The sequence below is a fragment of the Hyperoodon ampullatus genome (genome assembly GCF_949752795.1).
Source record: "Hyperoodon ampullatus genome assembly, chromosome: 8".
Lineage (NCBI taxonomy): Eukaryota > Metazoa > Chordata > Mammalia > Artiodactyla > Ziphiidae > Hyperoodon > Hyperoodon ampullatus.
In genome coordinates this window covers 87,757,438-87,776,458 of record NC_136921.1, presented here as the reverse complement: position 1 = coordinate 87,776,458, position 19,021 = coordinate 87,757,438, and the positions used below count along the sequence as shown (strand labels likewise).

General features: G+C 43.8%; 1 protein-coding gene across 1 annotated transcript in view; it reads right to left on the bottom strand.

The window, feature by feature from the left end:
- Positions 1-19,021, bottom strand: part of RAPGEF4 (Rap guanine nucleotide exchange factor 4) — a gene marked incomplete at its 3' end in the record, with an annotated part of 310,629 nt that overhangs the window by 63,112 nt on the left and 228,496 nt on the right. The window contains 2 exon segments of the mRNA XM_079709744.1: positions 1,762-1,846; positions 17,218-17,401. Coding sequence (XP_079565870.1) covers positions 1,762-1,846; positions 17,218-17,401 — 269 coding nt within the window.

The window sequence follows — 19,021 nt, the reverse complement described above, 5'->3', positions numbered from 1 at the left end:
GCTGAGTAGTATTCCATTGTATATATATACCACATCTTCTTTATCCATTTATCTGTTGATGGACATTTACGTTGCATCCATGTCTTGTGTCACCAGACTCTTAAAGCTTTTACAAAAAGCTGTTTTATAAGCTAATTCATACAGAACAATCTCCCTAGAGACTGTTTAAACTTGGTTTCACATGTATGAACTAGGCAATTTCTTTGCCTATCTTTCATCTTGGTGAGAGGGTGAGAGCAACCACGATATCATGACTCTTGCTCCTGGAGGCTCTTCTTTGCATCACACATCATGCACCACTGCAAACATGTTAGAAAACTCAATGTCTTGAAGTTGAATAACTAAGCTTAAATGTGTGAGCTATTTTTTTTTTAAATTCCAAACTATGGTCCCAAATTATGTTCTCTCCCCCTAAGAACCAAATAACCTGAGATCTTCCACAGTGCCTGGGTATCTGGGATTTGAGGTAGAAGACTCCTCCTTTCCACTACCCACAATCCTCCCAATTCCACCAAGGCTGGGGAAGTCAGAACATGCACATGCTGGGGACCCAGTCAACAGGTAGGGAAAAGGGGTCTTCCCTCACTTCCCTCCCCAGCGTGAGCTCGTGGAGCCTCGGCTGCTGCCCCTACAGATGCAGGAGCTCCCCGGGTGAGGCCCTGGGGCACTAGACCTATCCCACCATGGAGAGAGTGAAGATGACAGCAGGGTGGTGGGAGGGAGGGGAGCCTGGGCTGGACCAGACCCCTAGATACTCCATGTAGGTGAGCAAGCTTCCGGATCCCCAGTAGTGCAGGGAGTGGGAGGGATGCGAAGGCAGTCCTATCTGGGTTGAAGGGGGAAGGATCTGGAACCCTTCTGCTTGGGGTTGTGGTGAATGCCTCACTGCTCTTAGTGGAGACCTGAACTCCACCCGCCCCCCCCCAGAGCAGGGACTACAGGCACTGCCACCATGTGACAGTGACAGCATAATATCACCTATTGAGCTGGGAATGAAAGACAGATTAAGCAGATAGACATTGCTGAGGAGTCCAGCATAAAACCTGTGATCCGTGGATGCTGAAACAGCTTCTTTTATTATCATTATTATTATTATTGAATTATTAGCATATAGGAGACTTGTGTTGCCTGGAAACTGTGTTTCTCTGTCCCTCCTATGGCAGGAGACATTTCTGTCCACTGTTCTTCTAAATACCCTAGTCACGTAAAAGTTCAGAGTCAGATACCGCCGTTGGGCCATTTTTCACTAGCAGGTACCGCTCTTGTGCCCTAAGATATCTGAACTAATGCTCTCTTGCACCTTCTGCTTCCTTTCTCAATTTGGCAGCAAACCTGGGTGGAACTGGCCCCTTGGGCCAGGGCTGGTCATCTTGATTTCTTGCCCCCCCAGCCCCGCTCCCACACACGGCTCTATATGTAATGGAAGGGACACCCCTCTTAAGGCCTGGCTCTCTTGTCTAGGTATGCGGGTTCCAAGACTCAGGAAGTTTGAAGCATATGTTCCAATTCTACTCACATCATGCTGCCTTGGCATTTAGGGCAGCTACTAATAACGTAGTGATACTTGATCCTTTTTTGGTGATTGCACATGGGTGTAGCTTCCTTAGGATCTCGTGAGAAACAAGAGGGGCCGTTTGTGAGGGAGAATTCAGGCGTTCCTGTCCCATGCCCACACTCTCCAATACTCTCCTTCAGGCCTAACAGTGCATTTAACTCAAACCGTGTGCTCCTCCCCGCCGCCTCAGCTAAGAGACAACTTACTGTGGTAGAAAGATGGGATAAGGCTTTAATGTGAAGGAGTTCTTCATAGATAATTTCTAGGTCATCCACGGTCCTCTGGCCAGGTCTACAAAGAAAAAAAAGTAACAAGGAAATAATGAGATAAAAGTCATTGCTAAGGGCTTGAAATATAGGGGTGAGGGTCAGTAACATGTTCAGGGAATTCTTAGGAGAAATCCCAATTAAAAAAACATCGGCAGAGGGAGAGATTATGATCATTCCTAAAGGGATTTTTGACATGAACGTGTTCCTTGATGGAAGGACATGGAAGAAATCAGAAGGGCACATAATCCCCTTCCTTTCCATCTCAGAGGGAAGAACATCTCTGTTCACACTGTAGTTGGCTAACTGACCTCTTACTTCATAGATGATCGTTCTACAAAATTGCTTTTCATCACTGCCTTAATCAATAACAACAAACTTATCGTTTAGCATCACTAGGAACTATTGGTTCAACCAACTTGACGATCAATCCAAATTTCTTGGGATCCTGATATCTTAGCTTAAACGAATAATAATGCTGTTGTCACTGTTGTTTTGGGCTATGTAATATGCTTCCACCACAGGACTCAGATAAAGGATGCATACAGACAACATTTTCTCACCTATCCCTGAGGAAGTGAGGGCATGAGATGGGCAGAAGGCAAACAGTAGTGTGTGGAATTAGTAAAAGAGGGAAAGAAGGGAAGAATACACCTGCATTTCCCCAACTCTGTTCCATGGAGGACTACTGTTCCATGAGATGTTAATCAGTATACCATGTACAGTTTTTTCCCTATAATTTATTATAAAACTAGTATCTAATAGTCTGCCTTTAAGGATGGGGCTTGTGGGTATTATGGACATTTTGGCATGGGAAGACTGACTGGATTGCTGATCATCTTTCATGTCTATAATAATTCTGGAATCACTAATAGAGTTTAGTTATACATCAATGGTAAAAGGCATGACTGGTCAGGAATTTGGATTTTCTATTGCTCTCTCCAGTATAAGAAACCCTGACTAATATGTTTTTGAAACTAAAAAACAAACAAATGTGTTATTAATTCTGAGAGTGCTAGGAAGTCCATCTCCACATTGATGGACAGGTGACATTCACTCTCAGCTAACTGCTATAGTCATGAGTGTTACCTATTACATAATCATCATCTGTCTTATGCATTTTGTCCTAGAATTTCAATAACTTGTGGTGGTATTTAATGTTCCTGTATATTAAACATTTAAACCTCAAGGAGCTGCCGATGGTGTTCCATCATTACACTGTATGTTAAAGAGTGTTCCTTGATCAAATAAGTTCAGGGAGTGTTGGTGTACTGAGCAGACCACTGGGTTTAGAGTCTGAAGGTCAGGTTTCAACCTTGGTGCAACCATTCACCAGCTGTGTGACATCAGAGGCTCAGTTTCCTCTGTAAACTGGGGACAATATCTTTCTGAGAGTGATGTGAGAGCTAAAGGAAGTAGCGAATGGGAAGGTATCTGCATATTTATTTGAGTGAGCGGAAAAAAAAATCCAGCAAAGTGATATTCGAAACTTAAACCCTTGCACGAGAAAAACAAACTTACAAATGAAGTATGACACTTGGTTCGGCAAATTACATCTAGAACTTAGTCAATTATTAGATAAGTACTTGGAGCTATCGAAACTGAATTGTAAATATTCTAAGAGTTGAGTTAGATAATTTTCAACTATATTCCAGATCAAATGGGAGCTAACTGGAGGAAGAAAACTCTTTGCATCCCTTGGGCATTACCTTCTCAAGGACAGCTTTAACACAAACAAAAGAATATGATATCCTTCTCTTATAGAAACAACAGAGGGTATATTTCCTAATGCCTGCCTGTACTAAATCCATGACCCAGGGAGATGCCAGCCAGGTTCACCTCCTGCCAAGGATCACCACTTAAGGATACACTGTGTCCCAATCTAGTGGAATGCAGGAAGTAGGGGACCCACAGAAGGAAAAGCTATGGCCCCAGGGACTCTGAAGGAGCCAGGCCTTCTTAGCAAGGGGCCTAATCTACTACTTGACTTAGACATGGGGATTTTGAAACTAGGACCCTTGGAGATTTAAAAGTCAATTGAGTCACCTCAGTCCATCTACTACTATAGAGGCAGCGAATGTGAAGTCTCAAGGTGGGCGTAATAAGATTATGGTTCTTTAGCACAAGGGGCAGCCCTGCTGTTCCTGCTACTTGACATCAGCCACAAATAGCATGGACCCTCCTAGAAGCTTGGCTAAAGGAGAAAAGGGTCGCCAAGTCTCATTCTCAACTCCAGGGAGCGGGCTGTTATGGAGGGAGAAGAAAAACTCAGCTGGGAAAAGAAAGGGTTAGAATTTAGCTCTAAAATCTTGACGGATTCAGAGTTGGAATTTGGGGAGCAGATATCTATGAGTTTAGGAAGAGTTTTCACATAATATCAACATGAAATCCACACTGATCAAGTCTTACAGATTAAAACAATAAATGCTGCCTTTAGGATCTATAAATCCCATTATATTAAAGATCACTGAATTTCATCCAAGAGTTAAAACAGATGATGATGAAATCTGTCAGACCCTCAATGCAGCATACTGAAAATTTGACAGAGTGGGTCAAGGCTGCCCTTTGAGCCACTTAGTTAGTCTTAGGACCTGCACCAAAGTGTGGGAGAAGAGAGGTAAAGATGGCAACATTCAGGCTATTTTCGAAACCCACTCAACTTCCCACTGCCCCACACTACTGAGCACTGCCTGAAGCTCTCCTCCCCCAGGCCACTGCCCTCCTCGATCTCTTCCTGGTCTTCCAGACATTTCTTCTCAGTGTCCTTTATGAGCTGTTGTTTTTTTGTTCACCTCTTGAATTGTGCTGTGCTCCCAGGCTCTGCCTTCAGCTCTGTTCTCATTTCGTTCTACCTTCTCTCCGTGGGAAAAGTTCCCAACTTTCATCTAGACGATGCCGAGACCTAAATCTTTATCTCCAAACAGATTTCTCTCTTGAGCTCCAACAGCTTCCTGGCCATCAATTCCCAGACAACCCACAAGTGCCACAAGCTCAATCTGTCCAGAAGTGCTCCCTCATCAACACACAAGGCTCTTTTAAAGCAGGTCTCAACTGACTTTCCTAGACTCATCTCTCTTTCCTCTCTTCACACCTTCCCTCATGGCTATCTGTGTTCTTTGCTCCAGGGATAACCAGACATCTCCCTGGTCCTCAGACACGCGATGCTCTTTCTCGCCTCCAAGACTCTTCACGTGCTCCTCTCTTTGCCTGGGGTTTTTTATTTTTTCCTGCTTCAAGCCCAGCTCAGATGTCCTCTCGCCTAGGTAAAACTGGTTCTCCAAAATTTATTCTTCCATGGCACATGATCCAACTGCTGTGGCAATGACAACATACTGTGAAGGATGTTATTTGCTTAAAAATCCGTGATTTTATACTGCTCTTCTCAAGAGAAGCAGCATCTGGTAGTGCAAAGGGTGCTAAGCTAAAAACAGAAACAGGACTTGAGGTCTAAAAGAGGAACTTCCTAGGGGCCCAATTGGTCTAATGCCTTGTCCCTACATCTGTAAAAATAGGGATAATAAACCGGATTGTTGTAAAGCTTAAACGAGTTAATATACACAAAGCATTCATACATTGGAAATATGGCACACATGCAGGATGGCATTATTAAGGGGGAGGGTGTTCAATCCATCTCATCAGATGAATGCACGCACAGGTTCTCACAATGCATGCACAAGTCAAGGTCTGCCCAGGGGAGATGGCAGCGGTACCAAGGACCAGTTCTTTTTCTGTGGCCTGAAGGAAATAGGGGCTTATGCTCTGTTATCCTTCCCACTGAAGGTCCATTAGGACAAGGCGCCCATGACACAACTCACTTTAGGTACAGCACACATAAGTGTCATGGTAAGTAGTTAATGACTAATGGAGGGAGGAGACAGGATGAAAATGTTGGATCTCACCTGTTACTCCAAATCCCATTCAAAGATAGAAAAGACAGATTTTTCTGTAGGATTATAAATTTATTCATCCAGTTTTAAGAAGTTACCATTTTAGACCAGCTGAAGTTATTCAGTCTAACCAAGTCAAGATCAGTGGGGGCCTGGACGGAGATGACCGTGAAAGACCAAGCAGCACATGTTGGGTACAGCCCCCTTTTTTTTTTTTTTTTTTTTTTTTTGCTGTACGTGGGCCTCTCACTGCTGTGACCTCTCCCGTTGCGGAGCACAGGCTCCGGACGCGCAAGCTCAGCGTCCACGGCTCACGGGCCCAGCCGCTCCGCGGCATGTGGGATCTTCCCGGACCGGGGCACGAACTCGTGTCCCCTGCATCGGCAGGCGGACTCCCAACCACTGCGCCACCAGGGAAGCCCAGGGTAGGACCCTTTTTATGGTCAGAATTTTGTCTGCCATGCTAAAGGTCTGATAGGAAAGATATTTAAAAATCCAAAACAGCACTGACAATAAGTAATGTCACCACAACAAACCATAACAGCACTATCAGTGGACCTGAGAGTTTCAGGAATTCTTGGGTGACAGGAAGCAGATAGGGATAGAATGGCTGAGGTGTGTCTGGAGGCAGACACAGCTCCGGACTCACAGAAGAGACCATCACAGGAGGGAGACAGCACTGCTGATAAGACAAGGGCAGGAGAGGGTCCCAGGGCTCATCAAAACACCCGCTCCACTCAGGACAGGGGGCCGCTGGGCCCCCCTCCCACTCTACGCGCCGAGCAGCAGCCTGCCCCAGGGTTTACTGCCAGGCTCCAGAAGGAGCCTGAGAAGGAAGCAGAGGCCTGGGCCCTCCTGCCAGACAGAGAGGATGGAAAGGAGTGCCAGCTCTCCCAGGAGGGACTTCCCGGGAAGGGCTCTCTTCTGGGAGAGCCTCCTACTCTTGGCAACTAGTGGGAAGACGGTAGTGGCTTCACCCTGCCTGTCCCCCTCATGCCTCTGATAAAGCAAGGCCTGTCCGGAAGCATGGCCCCCACTGCCTTCACAGGGGTGGGAGTGTGGATGGCCAAGCTGCAGAGACCCACGTGGAACTTATTCTACCCCTGGACCTCCATTCATCAATAACCAAAACGAAGAAATATAGACTTCCACGGGGCTTGCTGGATGCCCTGGAGAAACCCATGACAGCCATTTGAAACAGAAAGGAACAAAGCCTAGAAACAGCTTAGTCTGCGAGTCCTAAATAACATCCCAAATAAAAGGGAAAAAAGGAAAAAAAACAAAAAACAAAAACGAGCCTGTGGTCTACAGTGGTCAGTGTCATCACAGGGCAGGCCACTGTCCCTGGACGATCCACCCAGGTAGGAACCAACTTTTTGGTCCTGTTTACAGCACATGTTTTAACAAGGTGAGAGAAGTCAGGACTGCAGGGTGTGAAGAGACTTGCTTTAGAAAATGAGCATATTCACAGTTAACAAAGCAGCAAAAGCGTTTGGAAGAGGGGTTCGGGAGAGGTGTGCCACGAAGTGTTTCCATGGACGAGCTGATAGGGTTGAAAGTTGAGGGAGGTCCCAGAGAGGAGGCCAGATGGAGTGAAAGTCGGTGTGGCCGGCCTGCGTCCACCGAATCAAATGGGAGCCCCTCCCCCATCCCAGTGGACTCTGGCCGCAGTGCCAGAACAAGCCCAGCCAAGCCGGAGCCGCCCGCTCAGAGCCGCTGTGCCATCTAGTGTCTCAGAAGAGACTCACCTCTCTGCTCTGGAAACACACGAAAGCTCTCTCCTCTCGAAGTACCCCACCCCCTGGAAGAGTGCCCGACACCACATCTAACATGGAGCCTTCCCTACCACGAGCACTGAACAAAAGCGGGCTCGTCGTGGCAAACAGTGGCATTAAGTACCTCTCATGCTTTGGTCTTTGTGGGGCGGACAGAGAAAAAACTGGAGAAGAGATCCAGCAGATCAGCCCCCAGCCTGTTCCAACAGTAATGAAAGGGTCCCAAGGACTGAAGGCAATTGGGCTTTCAAGAGTCAAGGGAACACTGTGCCCTGAGCGCAGGAGGAGGGAATTCCCAACGCACCTTCACAGAGGACATGCGAGGCTGGGGAAGTGAATTGACTCTCCCGGCTGCTCTGAGTGGCAGCCGGTGAATGTACCTGGTCTTTACTCGTCCTTCTCCAGATGTCACAGGGAGAGGTATTAGGCATCCCTGCTTCTTTACAAATCTGCGTGGTGCCACATTGATGTGGATTTGTTGGATCCTGCTGTGGAAAGGCCTAGTTTCTGCAGGGGATGCATTCCGGCAGCAATGCCTTAGTTACAGACAAGATAATAAATGGGGATGGAGGGAGAGGCATTTTATACATTAAAGGATGGGAGGACTCAGGTGATATTGGAAGCTGCTGGTAAATACAGTTTTATCAAGGAATTTATCAAGGTCAGAGACAGAGCAACTCAGTTATTGGAACGTGGATAAAATGAGGGATTCGTCCGGGCACTAAGCAGGCACACTGGCACGGCCAGTGGTAACCTAGGCAGGTGAAAGACCCAGTTCTTTGAGAGCTGTCGCCTAGTAGACGTATTCCCTGGTGCATGGGGAAAATACCCAGAAAAGTCAGTTATAAATATCTAAGTAAGACCTGATCAAGCGTCAAAATAAAGGAAACGCTTTATTATTTTTTTCTTGGGGTGGAATGCTTTATTTTGGTGGCAACACTTCACCTCAGCCTACCTGATTCTCCTGCTTTCAAGTCATTTCTCAAGCGTGGATCATTTCCCAACAGTCTTCAGATCTTGAGATCTCACCTCATCCACCTTCCCTTAAAGGAAAGTTTGATGTGGTTTTCCACCCCCTTGTCTAAAAAACCAGCACAACATGTTTGTTTCTTTCTCTTTTTCACCTCCCAGGACCCTTGCTTCCTAAGAGTTAGCAGTTAAGTGTTTGAGTCATTCCAGGAGCTTGGTGACTTGCCATTTAAGGTGCCCTGCCCAGCTCTGTCTGCTCACTTCCCTGCCACACCACCACCCCTCACCTTACCTTTAACCCAGAAAAGGACATCTTAAGCTTATCAGATACAATTAGGCATTTTCTAGTTCTGATAGCAAAGCCTGTGCACACGGGGACTCTTCCCTTCTTCGTGAAGTTAGAAATGAATACAGTTTACAACTGCAGTTAAGGGTAAAAGCTTCATGAATATTTGAGAGAAATGAAGTCATCCCCATCAGGACATGGGGTAAGGGTTCTGTGATTCAGGGCCTCTGAAGGCTAAGTGTTTTGGGGACAGTGTGATTTGAGGTTTTTCATGTTTAGAAACCGAATATGCCAGAAATTCTCCCAGCAAAAGTGTTTACTATAAGGGCACGATAGAAGTGTACCATTAAACCTTTTTAAAGGTACAACTATAAATATTTTCCTTTAAAACACCTAAGCAGCAAGTTGAGAAAAACAAACAAATTTGGATAGAAGCAGATAGTATAGCAACCTGCCTTTGTGTATAAGACATATATGTCAGATAGAAAATGCAAATGTTTTTTGAGCAGATGCTATGTGGATGTATTATTTTTCCTTATAAAAATTAATTCTTCATGAATCAGGGACAGATAGATTATCCATATTTCTTTGGACTCCACTGCTTGTTCAGTAAATCCACCAGAGAGGAAGAAGTTTGGGAAATCTATTAGAGAGAAAAGATTATTATCCATGAAAAAAATGAATGAAATTGGATTTGGAGTAAGCAGACTTGGGCTCAGTTCCTGGTTCAGCCACATATACTACTGTGTGATGTTAAAGAAGACACTTGCCATCTACTAAGCTCAATTTCTCCATCTGTAAATTGTGGATAATAACATTAGTCCTACTCAGTTCATAGAGTTATTCTGAGGTTCAAAGAGGTGATATATGTGAGGTCACTATATAAAATGTATAGTGTGACTCATTTTTAGTTGTTAAGTTTTGTTTGTGATCCTGGCTAGTGTGTTCATATAATTTTTTTCTACAGTACATTTGTACTTCATCCAGGTCTATACAGTAATAACTTAATGAGACTACTCTGCAATAATTATTTTAAAATCAGATTTCCATGACATCTTTCCTCAGTAATGCTCAAAGAACAAAGCCAAGAGACCATTTTGAAGCCTTTTTGGCCTGGGATAGGTGGTAGACCACAGAACAGAACACAGGATCCAGAGTCAGAAAGACCTGGATCAAATCCTGAGTCCACCACTTTCAGGATGAACACAGGCAAGTGACTTAATCTAAGCCTCACTTTCCTAATCCATAAAATAGGGATAATATTAATAACTACCTCATGGTTCTGTTGAAAGAATTGAATTAGACAACTGTTGAACACAGTGCCTAGCACACGTGTGTTCAATAAATGTTGGCTGTGATTAAATACTATTGCATTTGTTTTTCCATTCACAATCCCTTTGTGAAACTGGGAGGAGAGTAAGCAGGTATTAAATTTATAGTTTAAGAGATCTGTAATCTGGAGATGTTGGGGGACTTACTGGTAACTTGGTAAGACTAGAATCCGGGGCTCTTGTGCTTAGTATTACTTTTACTTTATTTAGCAGACTTTTAGGTCAAATGCATGTATCTCAAATGCTGTCATTAAATTCTTAAAATATAATTAATTGTAGTCTCATAAAACTCAATATCTGGCGTTCTATCTTTAGTCTCAGCCCCTCCAATCCATTCTCTACACATAGCAGAGAAACCTACCTACTGCGAAGCTGGCCATGCCACATCTCCCTTTAAACCAGTCAACGGTGCCCCAAATGGCTATAAAATAATATCCAAGGAACACAGAAGCAGACCTTCTTCAATCTGACCTCAGCCTAACTCTCCAGCCACATTTACCAGCACTCCTGGTCTGGGCACTCCTTCGGTTCCCTGCTGGAACTTTCTTGACATCTTTCTAGCCACAACCCCACTCCTGCACCCCTGCCAGGCTAGGAATTCTTTCTTTATTCTGGGAGGAAGAGCACTAGAATATTATTTTCTGCTGCTCTGAAGAAGAAAGGGCTTGAGAATCAACCTAAACATCCAACCATGACAAACTGAATGCACTGAGGAACATTCAGAGGATAGACTACGATGCACCTATTAAAAATCCCACCTTTAAAAAATATTTAAGGTTAGGACTTCCCTGGTGGCGCAGTGGTTGAGAGTCCGCCTGCCGATGCAGGGGACACGGGTTCGTGCCCCAGTCCGGGAAGATCCCACATGCCGCGGAGCGGCTGGGCCCGTGAGCCACGGTCGCTGAGCCTGCGCGTCCGGAGCCTGTGCTCCGCGGTGGGAGAGGCCACAACAGTGAGAGGCCCGCGTACCGCCAAAAAAAAAAAAAAATATATATATATATATATATATATTTAAGGTTAAAAGAGAATGCCATGACATATTATTAAGTGTAAAAAGTTAGGGATTGAAAAATAACCAGAGGGATAGGCACCAAAACGTTAATAATAATTATCTCTGGAAGATGTGATTGGCAGGTGTTACTTATTCTTCTTTGACTCTTTTCAGTAGTTTCCAAATTTTCTATACAAGGAACAGATTGACTTTAACAGTAAAAAGTCTTAAAAATCTTGAGGCAATCCAGTAATGATCCCTAAACTGTAAATGGCAGCTACACCCATCTTTCTCTCTCCCAAATCTGAATCCTAATGGCAGAAATCCAATGGTTGGGTTCCTGGGCATGAAAACATGAGGAATAAGTGGTAAATTGCTGTCATAGGGGAGAGGCAAATCTAAACTCAAGAAACGAACGGCCCACTTACTGCAATCATTTCTTCTGGTAAATTCCACAAGCTTACACTTAGGGCACAGAAATCTTTCCAGGAAAAACAAAGGCAACATTTGTCATGCAGTGAAGAAAAAGAATCACAATAAAATCTTTTTTTTAAATTTCATAAAGACTAGCTCTTTCAGTCATGCTTCTCTTTTCATCTGATTTGCATCTGAGGATGGACTTCATAACTCTGAACATTCTCTTGGCATATCCCAACAGAAATCAAACCCCTAGGCACCACTCATTTTAGGCTTGCTAATCTGGGTTCCCCTGAGGAAACACATTTCCCTATAACTATCAGTATTTCAAATTTCACACCCTCCAAAACAGTTTGGACAGGTAAAGACCCTATTAAAAGCAGGCTCGGGCTTCCCTGGTGGCGCAGTGGTTGAGAGTCCGCCTGCCGATGCAGGGGACACGGGTTCATGCCCCGGTCTGGGAAGATCCCACATGCCGCGGAGCGGCTGGGCCCGTGAGCCATGGCCGCTGAGCCTGTGCGTCCGGAGCCTGTGCTCCACAACGGGAGAAGCCACACAGTGAGAGGCCCGCGTACAGCAAAAAAAAAAAAAAAAAAATAGCAGGCTCTGCTAACGAAAACACACAGTCTCTCAAGTGCCCTCTAGAGCAAGTGTGTGGAACAGAGAGAGGGTGGAGGCTGTCTTAATGTCGCCAACTGACTGATAAACAACACTCCTTCCCCCTTCTGGTATTTTCTCATATCACTTGATTATCTTAAATTGTTTCCTTTCAATCTTATGCCCCATAGGATATGTTAGAAAATATTACTTGATCACATGAAATAAGTGAACTCAAGCTTATGAGCTTCTGACCCATTTGGAAGATTCCAGAACCTACCAACAATTCTCTTATGTGTTTATATATATATTTTTTTAAATTTCATTTTTTCCCCCTTCTGCTCAGGCCCAACTGTCTTAAGCTTCTAGGCTTTTAGGGAATCTCAAAATTGCAGACAGACCTAGAATTAGGTTTGGGAAATGGCATCTTCTTCATTTCCCTCCCGCCTTTAGGCTGGTTTCTGATAGATCATTCTAAACAGTGGAGCACTAGGTCTCACTTTACTTGGAAGAAGAAGTTGGGATGCTTGTATGGCAAGGGCCTTCTTTGTCTCCTTGAAGTCTCTTTTTATCCATCTGGCCTCAAGTTCGTAACATCCTGCTTACCTGTTCATTCCACATCTCTTTGCCTATGGCCCCTCTCCAAAGTACCTGCTCAAAGGTAGCCAGAATGCATGTTTCTGTTGGTAAGCGTCTCCACTGTATCTATCTGCTGTAGGGTAACCTCTTGTTTTTAGACTTTTAAACAAAGCAAAATCAAAACAATAAGCTCCAAGAGCTCATTTTAGGTTTGATGGCCCTGTCTGGAAGCTGCAACAACAGCACCATCAAACTGTCACTGTTCTATAGCACTTGCCCCCAAATGCCATCCAGGTCTGCACCTGTAAAACCAGGATGGGCATTGTGAGTCACTCTGCCTGCCACCACATAAAAAGCTAATTTCGCATTCAGAATGTATGTTTTTTTTTTCAATGCCAATAGCAACAAGAGTGTGCCAAAAAATTTCCCCTGAAGCTCTATTCTGTTTTTTAAACTACAGAACATTCTTTCATAGTTTGACAGTTAAAATGCCGCAGTTAATGTAATAAACAGAGAATTTTTCTAAGTAGCCTGTCAAAACAAGTGACACGTTTTTTTTTTGCTAGTGAGTCTCAGATTCAGAACAATAGGAAGTACCTTTCAAAGCAACATCTTCATTATACAATCAAATTCTCAAAGTAATCTTCTCATCAAAGAATATTGTGTTATTTCTTTCTCAGTAATTATCAGAGTTCTGCAACCTCTCTGGTGGTGGTGACTATTATAAAATGCAGCTGTGCTGAGTTACTATATTGGGGGGGTCTTGCCCCGGTCAATATGGAAACACTGCATCTCATGCCTCCATATTTCTTAATGACTTGGCAGTTTGGGCAGTAAAAAGTCAACATTTACAGAACCTGTGAACATGCCCTCAAGTTCCCAGGAGCAAAGTGCTCGGCTGGTCTCTTCAAGGACAGCTTGAAGTGATACTGTCAATTCTCGATCAACTCAGCTTATTTTCTTTCCACTTAAGTAAAGTAGAAGCTCCAAAGGTTATTATCAGATCAAAAAAATGGTGTCTGTTTGTTTGTTTTGTGTGTGTGTGTGTGTGTGTGTGTGTGTGTAGAGTTTGAAAGTCTGTCTCATAAAATTAGATTCCTTCTTTTCCATTTCTTAGGGGCTGTCATTCCAATAGAAAGGAAATCTAAGATTACCAAGTCAAAAGAACTACCAGCCCAATTCCAACATTTGAGGTTTCATAAAACCTGAAAAGATGGGAAAATCCCAAGGGCGCCCAAAATGATGTACCTTGGGATACTGGTGAAACCTGTACTTTAGCAGCCAGTGATAGGTTAAAAAAGTCCAAACTTTGGAATGTAATTTTCTCTGAAGAATCTTTGGGCTGCCAAGGATCATGCGATTCAATGCTGTATGGAAGAAAAAAGAAGCACAAGTACAGGCTCCTATTTCTAAGGGTAACTCATGAACCCAGCTCTCAGGCTCTTGTGAGGGTGAATCAAACAATTAGCACAAATATCCCTTGCGTGGTGCTTTGCACACAACCAGCACTCAATATATGTTTGTTGCATCTGAATCTAATTTGGGAGGACCTATCCCATTGGATTATAAACTCTCCAAAGGCAGGAACCATTTTGCTACTTTTTAAAAACATCTTTGGTAGATGCTCAAAAATATTTGTGAATTGAATGGGATTTCTGTCTCCCTTGAAGCAAGGGAGACCTGAGGGAACATCAGAGCTGGGGCTACATGTTCATTTATTCATTCATTCACTAAGCAAAGGTTTACTGATGGTCAACTGGGTGTAATGCACAGAGCTAGGGACACGGCCTTTTCTAACTTCAACAACAAGTTCAATTTCCCTCTCCATATTACATTCTATCAACATACACTACATTTTCCTTTGTAGCATGTAATGCAGTGGTGATTAAATGATTACTTGCATAACTAGTTGTTTATGGTCTGTCTTCTGTCCCAGACAGAAAGCTCCAGGAAGGAGGTGCAACCCTCTAGTTCAATGCTGCAGCCTTTGCAACTAACATAGTATCTAGGACAAAATAGATGTGCAATAAATATTGGTTAAATGACTAAATGAATGAATGAATGAAGTGAAATGAGCTATGTCTTTGTCTTTAAGAAACTCACAGTTTCCAATAATGTTTCTCAACAGGGGCATTCTTTTCAGGGCAGCTTATTTTGGAGGGTTCTAGGTACTGGTGTGTGTTCAGCATCCCTAGGTCCTACAACTACCCAGCAAATGCCAGCAGTGTGGCAACCAAAACCCCCTCCCACATTTCCTGACGCCCCTAGGGGCTGTCCCCATCTGATTCAGAACCACTGTGTGATGTGGGCTTGAATGAAGATGGCAGCATGAAGGGGTGGAGCTGGCAAATGATGAGGAGGTAAACGGAGGACGGTAAGACACGGGGGTGTGGGGAAGAGAGGGGGAAGCAGTCTGACAGGAAGGAGAACACGGTTTAGAGCGGGGGCTTCATCTGAGTTCCCCAAGCCCTGGGGATTCTCCCGTGGCTCCCCAACCCCTGTGGTCCTTCAGGGCAGAGAAAACATAAATTACTGGGCAGTTTTCTTGACTACGACGCATGATTAGGTCAGTGAAGCTCTGGCTTTTCTGTTTGATATTTTGGATTTTCCAGCAACATTTTTGTTTGAAGAAAGCGTTTTGAGGCTAAAGGAGCTAAAAACCATGGCTCTGGAGTTAAGGATGACGATGCTAACTGGGTGGGGGGAAGGCCTCTGAGACACACGGTGCAGGACACTGAGACCCAAGGGGAAGTTGTGACAAAGGGGTCACGGTGTGACAAAAAATGAGCTATGCCAAAGAGCCTTTTTGCAGCACGGAGTAAGGGCAAGGTGAGAATCCTGGGGACAGGGAAGGAGGGTGCAGTGAGAGGCTGCCGTGCGGGGCCCACACCGGGAAGCTGGTCTGAGGGACACCTCACTCTTGGAAAGCACCCAGGGGACACGCGAGACGGCTAAAGTATAACGCTCTTGTCGAGCCCTGCTGATGAATGGAGGTCGGCCAAGCCAGTGACTCAGAGGCGACACCCACAGCTGGCGCACACCGGTTGCCGGGTGGAGAGGGATTTCATTTCCGGCAGAAAAACATAAGCCCTGTGTGCAGTGGTTTCAGACCCAGGGGCCAAGTCACCTCTCATTGAAAAGGTCTCCCTGAGGTTGGGACTGAGGCATACCCTTCTTCATATGCCCTGTGGCAATTAGCTGAGTGCCCTGAACAGATGAGGGGCGCAATACAGTCTTTCTGGATTGATCTGATAAAACTCATCGGAGTCCTCAACTTAAGCTGATGGCCAGGTGGTTTCCACTGAGCTGGGAGGGAGCACCTCACTGGCTGATTGGAGGCCTTAAAGAGTTTAATGGAGCAGTGGTGTTCTCTTAAGAATGTGTCCTTAAGCTAAAAACTCTAATTCGAAAAGATACATCCAGCCCTATGTTCACAGCAGCACTATTCACAATAGCCAAGACATGGAAACAACCTAAATGTCCATCAACAGATAAATGGATAAAGAAGATGTGGTATATATATATATCTATATATATCTATATATATATATCTCTATATATCTATATATATATAGATATATATATAGATATATAGATAGATATATATATAGATATATATATATATAAAAATATATACACACAATGGAATATCACTCAGGTATAAAAAAGAATGAAATAATGCCATTTGCAGCAACATAGATGGACCTAGAGTATATCATACTAAGTGAAGTAACTCAGAGAAAGACAAATATTACATGGTATCATTTATATGTGGAATCTAAAAAGTAATACAAGTGAATCTATATATAAAACAGAAAGACTCACAGACATAGAAAACAAACTTATGGTTGCCAAAGGGGAAAGGGAAGGGGGAGGATAAATTAGGACTGTGGGATTAATAGATACAAACTACTAAACATAAAACAGATAAACAACAAGGATTTACTGTATAGCATAAGGAACTATATTCAATATCTTACAATAACCTATAGTGGAAAAATAATCTGAAAAAAATATAAAACTGAATCACTTCATTGTACACCAGTAACTAAAACAATATTGTAAATCAACTATACTTCAATTAAAAGAAAATAAAAAAAGAATGTGTCTTTAAGCTAAGGAGCAGAAGTCTCCGCATGGGGTGAAAGAATGTGCTGAATGAAAGAAAGCAGGCCTACAAGCACAGGTATGAGGTCTAAGGGTTCTGACGACCTCTGTCCTATTGCATCAGGAAGAAAGGGGCTTCCACAGTCTGGCACAGCAGCAGAGCAGTTTGTCTGTCATGGACCAAAGGTCATTTAATACGCGGACCCAGTTTTGACATCCTGAGCCAACTGCGAAAAACCTCTATAGTTTTAACTCATGCAAAAGGGAAGTGGAACTATCTGGCTCAAACATAGAATAAAACAACAAGAGGCAAACATATCTGTCACTCCCTCAGTATCTCCCCTTTGGCCCTGGGGGAAGGAAGGCCACGTCTTCTGAAGTCAGCCTTGCTTTCCTCCGCCCAGGTGCGCACCTTTGCGCAGGTGACCTGCAGGGGGAGCCGCACGGTCTCACTCACGGTTTGCGGAGGATCATCCTCATGTGGGCGTCGGGGCCCATCTGCGACAGCAGCAGCATGGTGTCTTGCAGCTCCTCATCACACTCCTTTTTCTCCTCCTCTGTAGGCAAAGGGGCATCCTCGTGCTCATCATCCAGAAATCGATAAAATAAATATTTATCCTGGAAATGATGCTCCTGGTCCACTGTGGGAAACATGGAGGCAAGCGTCAGCGGCTGCACCTCTGCCTCACGGTCCCGTTTACCAGAAACGAATGGATGGCGTGTCGGGCAAGAGAGCCAAGTGGCAGCAAAGTGGTGAGACTCCTCACCCTCCTCCCTCGGCCTCACCCAGGGCGGTGCAGCTGTAGGACGAGACCTCCGGGCTGCAGTCATGCACCTCACAGCCCTCTCTGACCCGCCCATCTCCTGAGCTGCCCTGGGACTCTTATGAGAACCTGCCAACTTTCCTGAGATGAGCACTCTGACCAGCAAAAATTGCCTTGGTGACATTTTCTAGCATGTGGGTTATATGTCTTAAACAGGAAAATAACCAACTGCCGGATCATGCTCTATGATGTTTGTGTTTTTTTTTTCAAAGTACAGACTTAGCAAAAAACAGAAAACAAAACAGAAAAACCGACTTCGTCAGGATCAGAATTGATGTTTTTCTTTCTATGTGTACTGCTTATAAACATGTCTGTCTGCAGTTAAAAAATTAAAATAAAAGTGTCTGAACAAAGCTGACAAGACCAAGCATCTAGGTCATATACCAAACATCTAGGTCATATACCCCTAGGATATTGTGGTAATTTCCTTCCAGTTCAAGTTTTAAAGAGTTTTTTTTTTTTCTTATTCCCTTTAAACAAGAAGATTTAGATCTCAGTAGGACAAAGTCATAAACTTGGCTCAGAATCCCTCATCTATGTGTCTTAAAGCTCTTAAGCCCCTTTTCAGGAGGGAACATCAACACTATCCAAAGATGAGGAGGAGTGGTAGGATCCTTGCTACTCAAAATATGATCCCTGGAACTGCAGCATCAGCATCGTCTGGGAGCTTTTGGAAATGCAGACTCTCTGGACCAATCCCAGCCCTGCTGAATCAGAATCCACATTTTAACAAGAGTTCCAGGTGATATGTATACACAGTAAAGTCTGTGAAACACTGGCAAGAGCATCATTAGATTCCCAGGTATTTAAAAATTAAAGGAATGATTTTAATAGTTTGTCAGTTTGGAAGAGTGATCTTTAAGCAAATGGCATGAGGAGTTCAATGACTGTTTAACAGTAGGCATATGAAATATTTGCTTATTTATATTCAGAGATTTACCATGTTAAAGAGGCGTCTTGTACTTTCTTCCCATTTGTAATGTATCTTATTTATATATTAATGCAGTAAGTTCTGAAAACCAATTATGGTATTTTTGTGCACTTGTGAGCCAAAGAGAAAAGATTAAAATTAGTGAGACTTGTATTTATATTAGAGTGCCCTTAAAATAATGATTTAAGCATAAGTTTACTGTCTGTAAGAGAACTCTGATACTATACATAACGTCGTATATATGGGAATCCTGTTACTTACATAGCATCTGCTCTTCTATTACCCTCTCTGTCTGGCTATATGTCTGGTGTTCTCTACCCTTTTCTAGTAACTGTTGCGTGATTACTAGATCCCCTGTAATTTTGTAGTAGCTCATGACCAATCTCTGTGACTTGCTTAGCACAAATCTAAGGCAATGTTTCCGAAGACCTTCTGAAGTCAGATAAACTGACCAGGCTCACAACTGTTTGTTTTTTTTTTTTTTTTTTTTTTTTTTTGCTGTACGC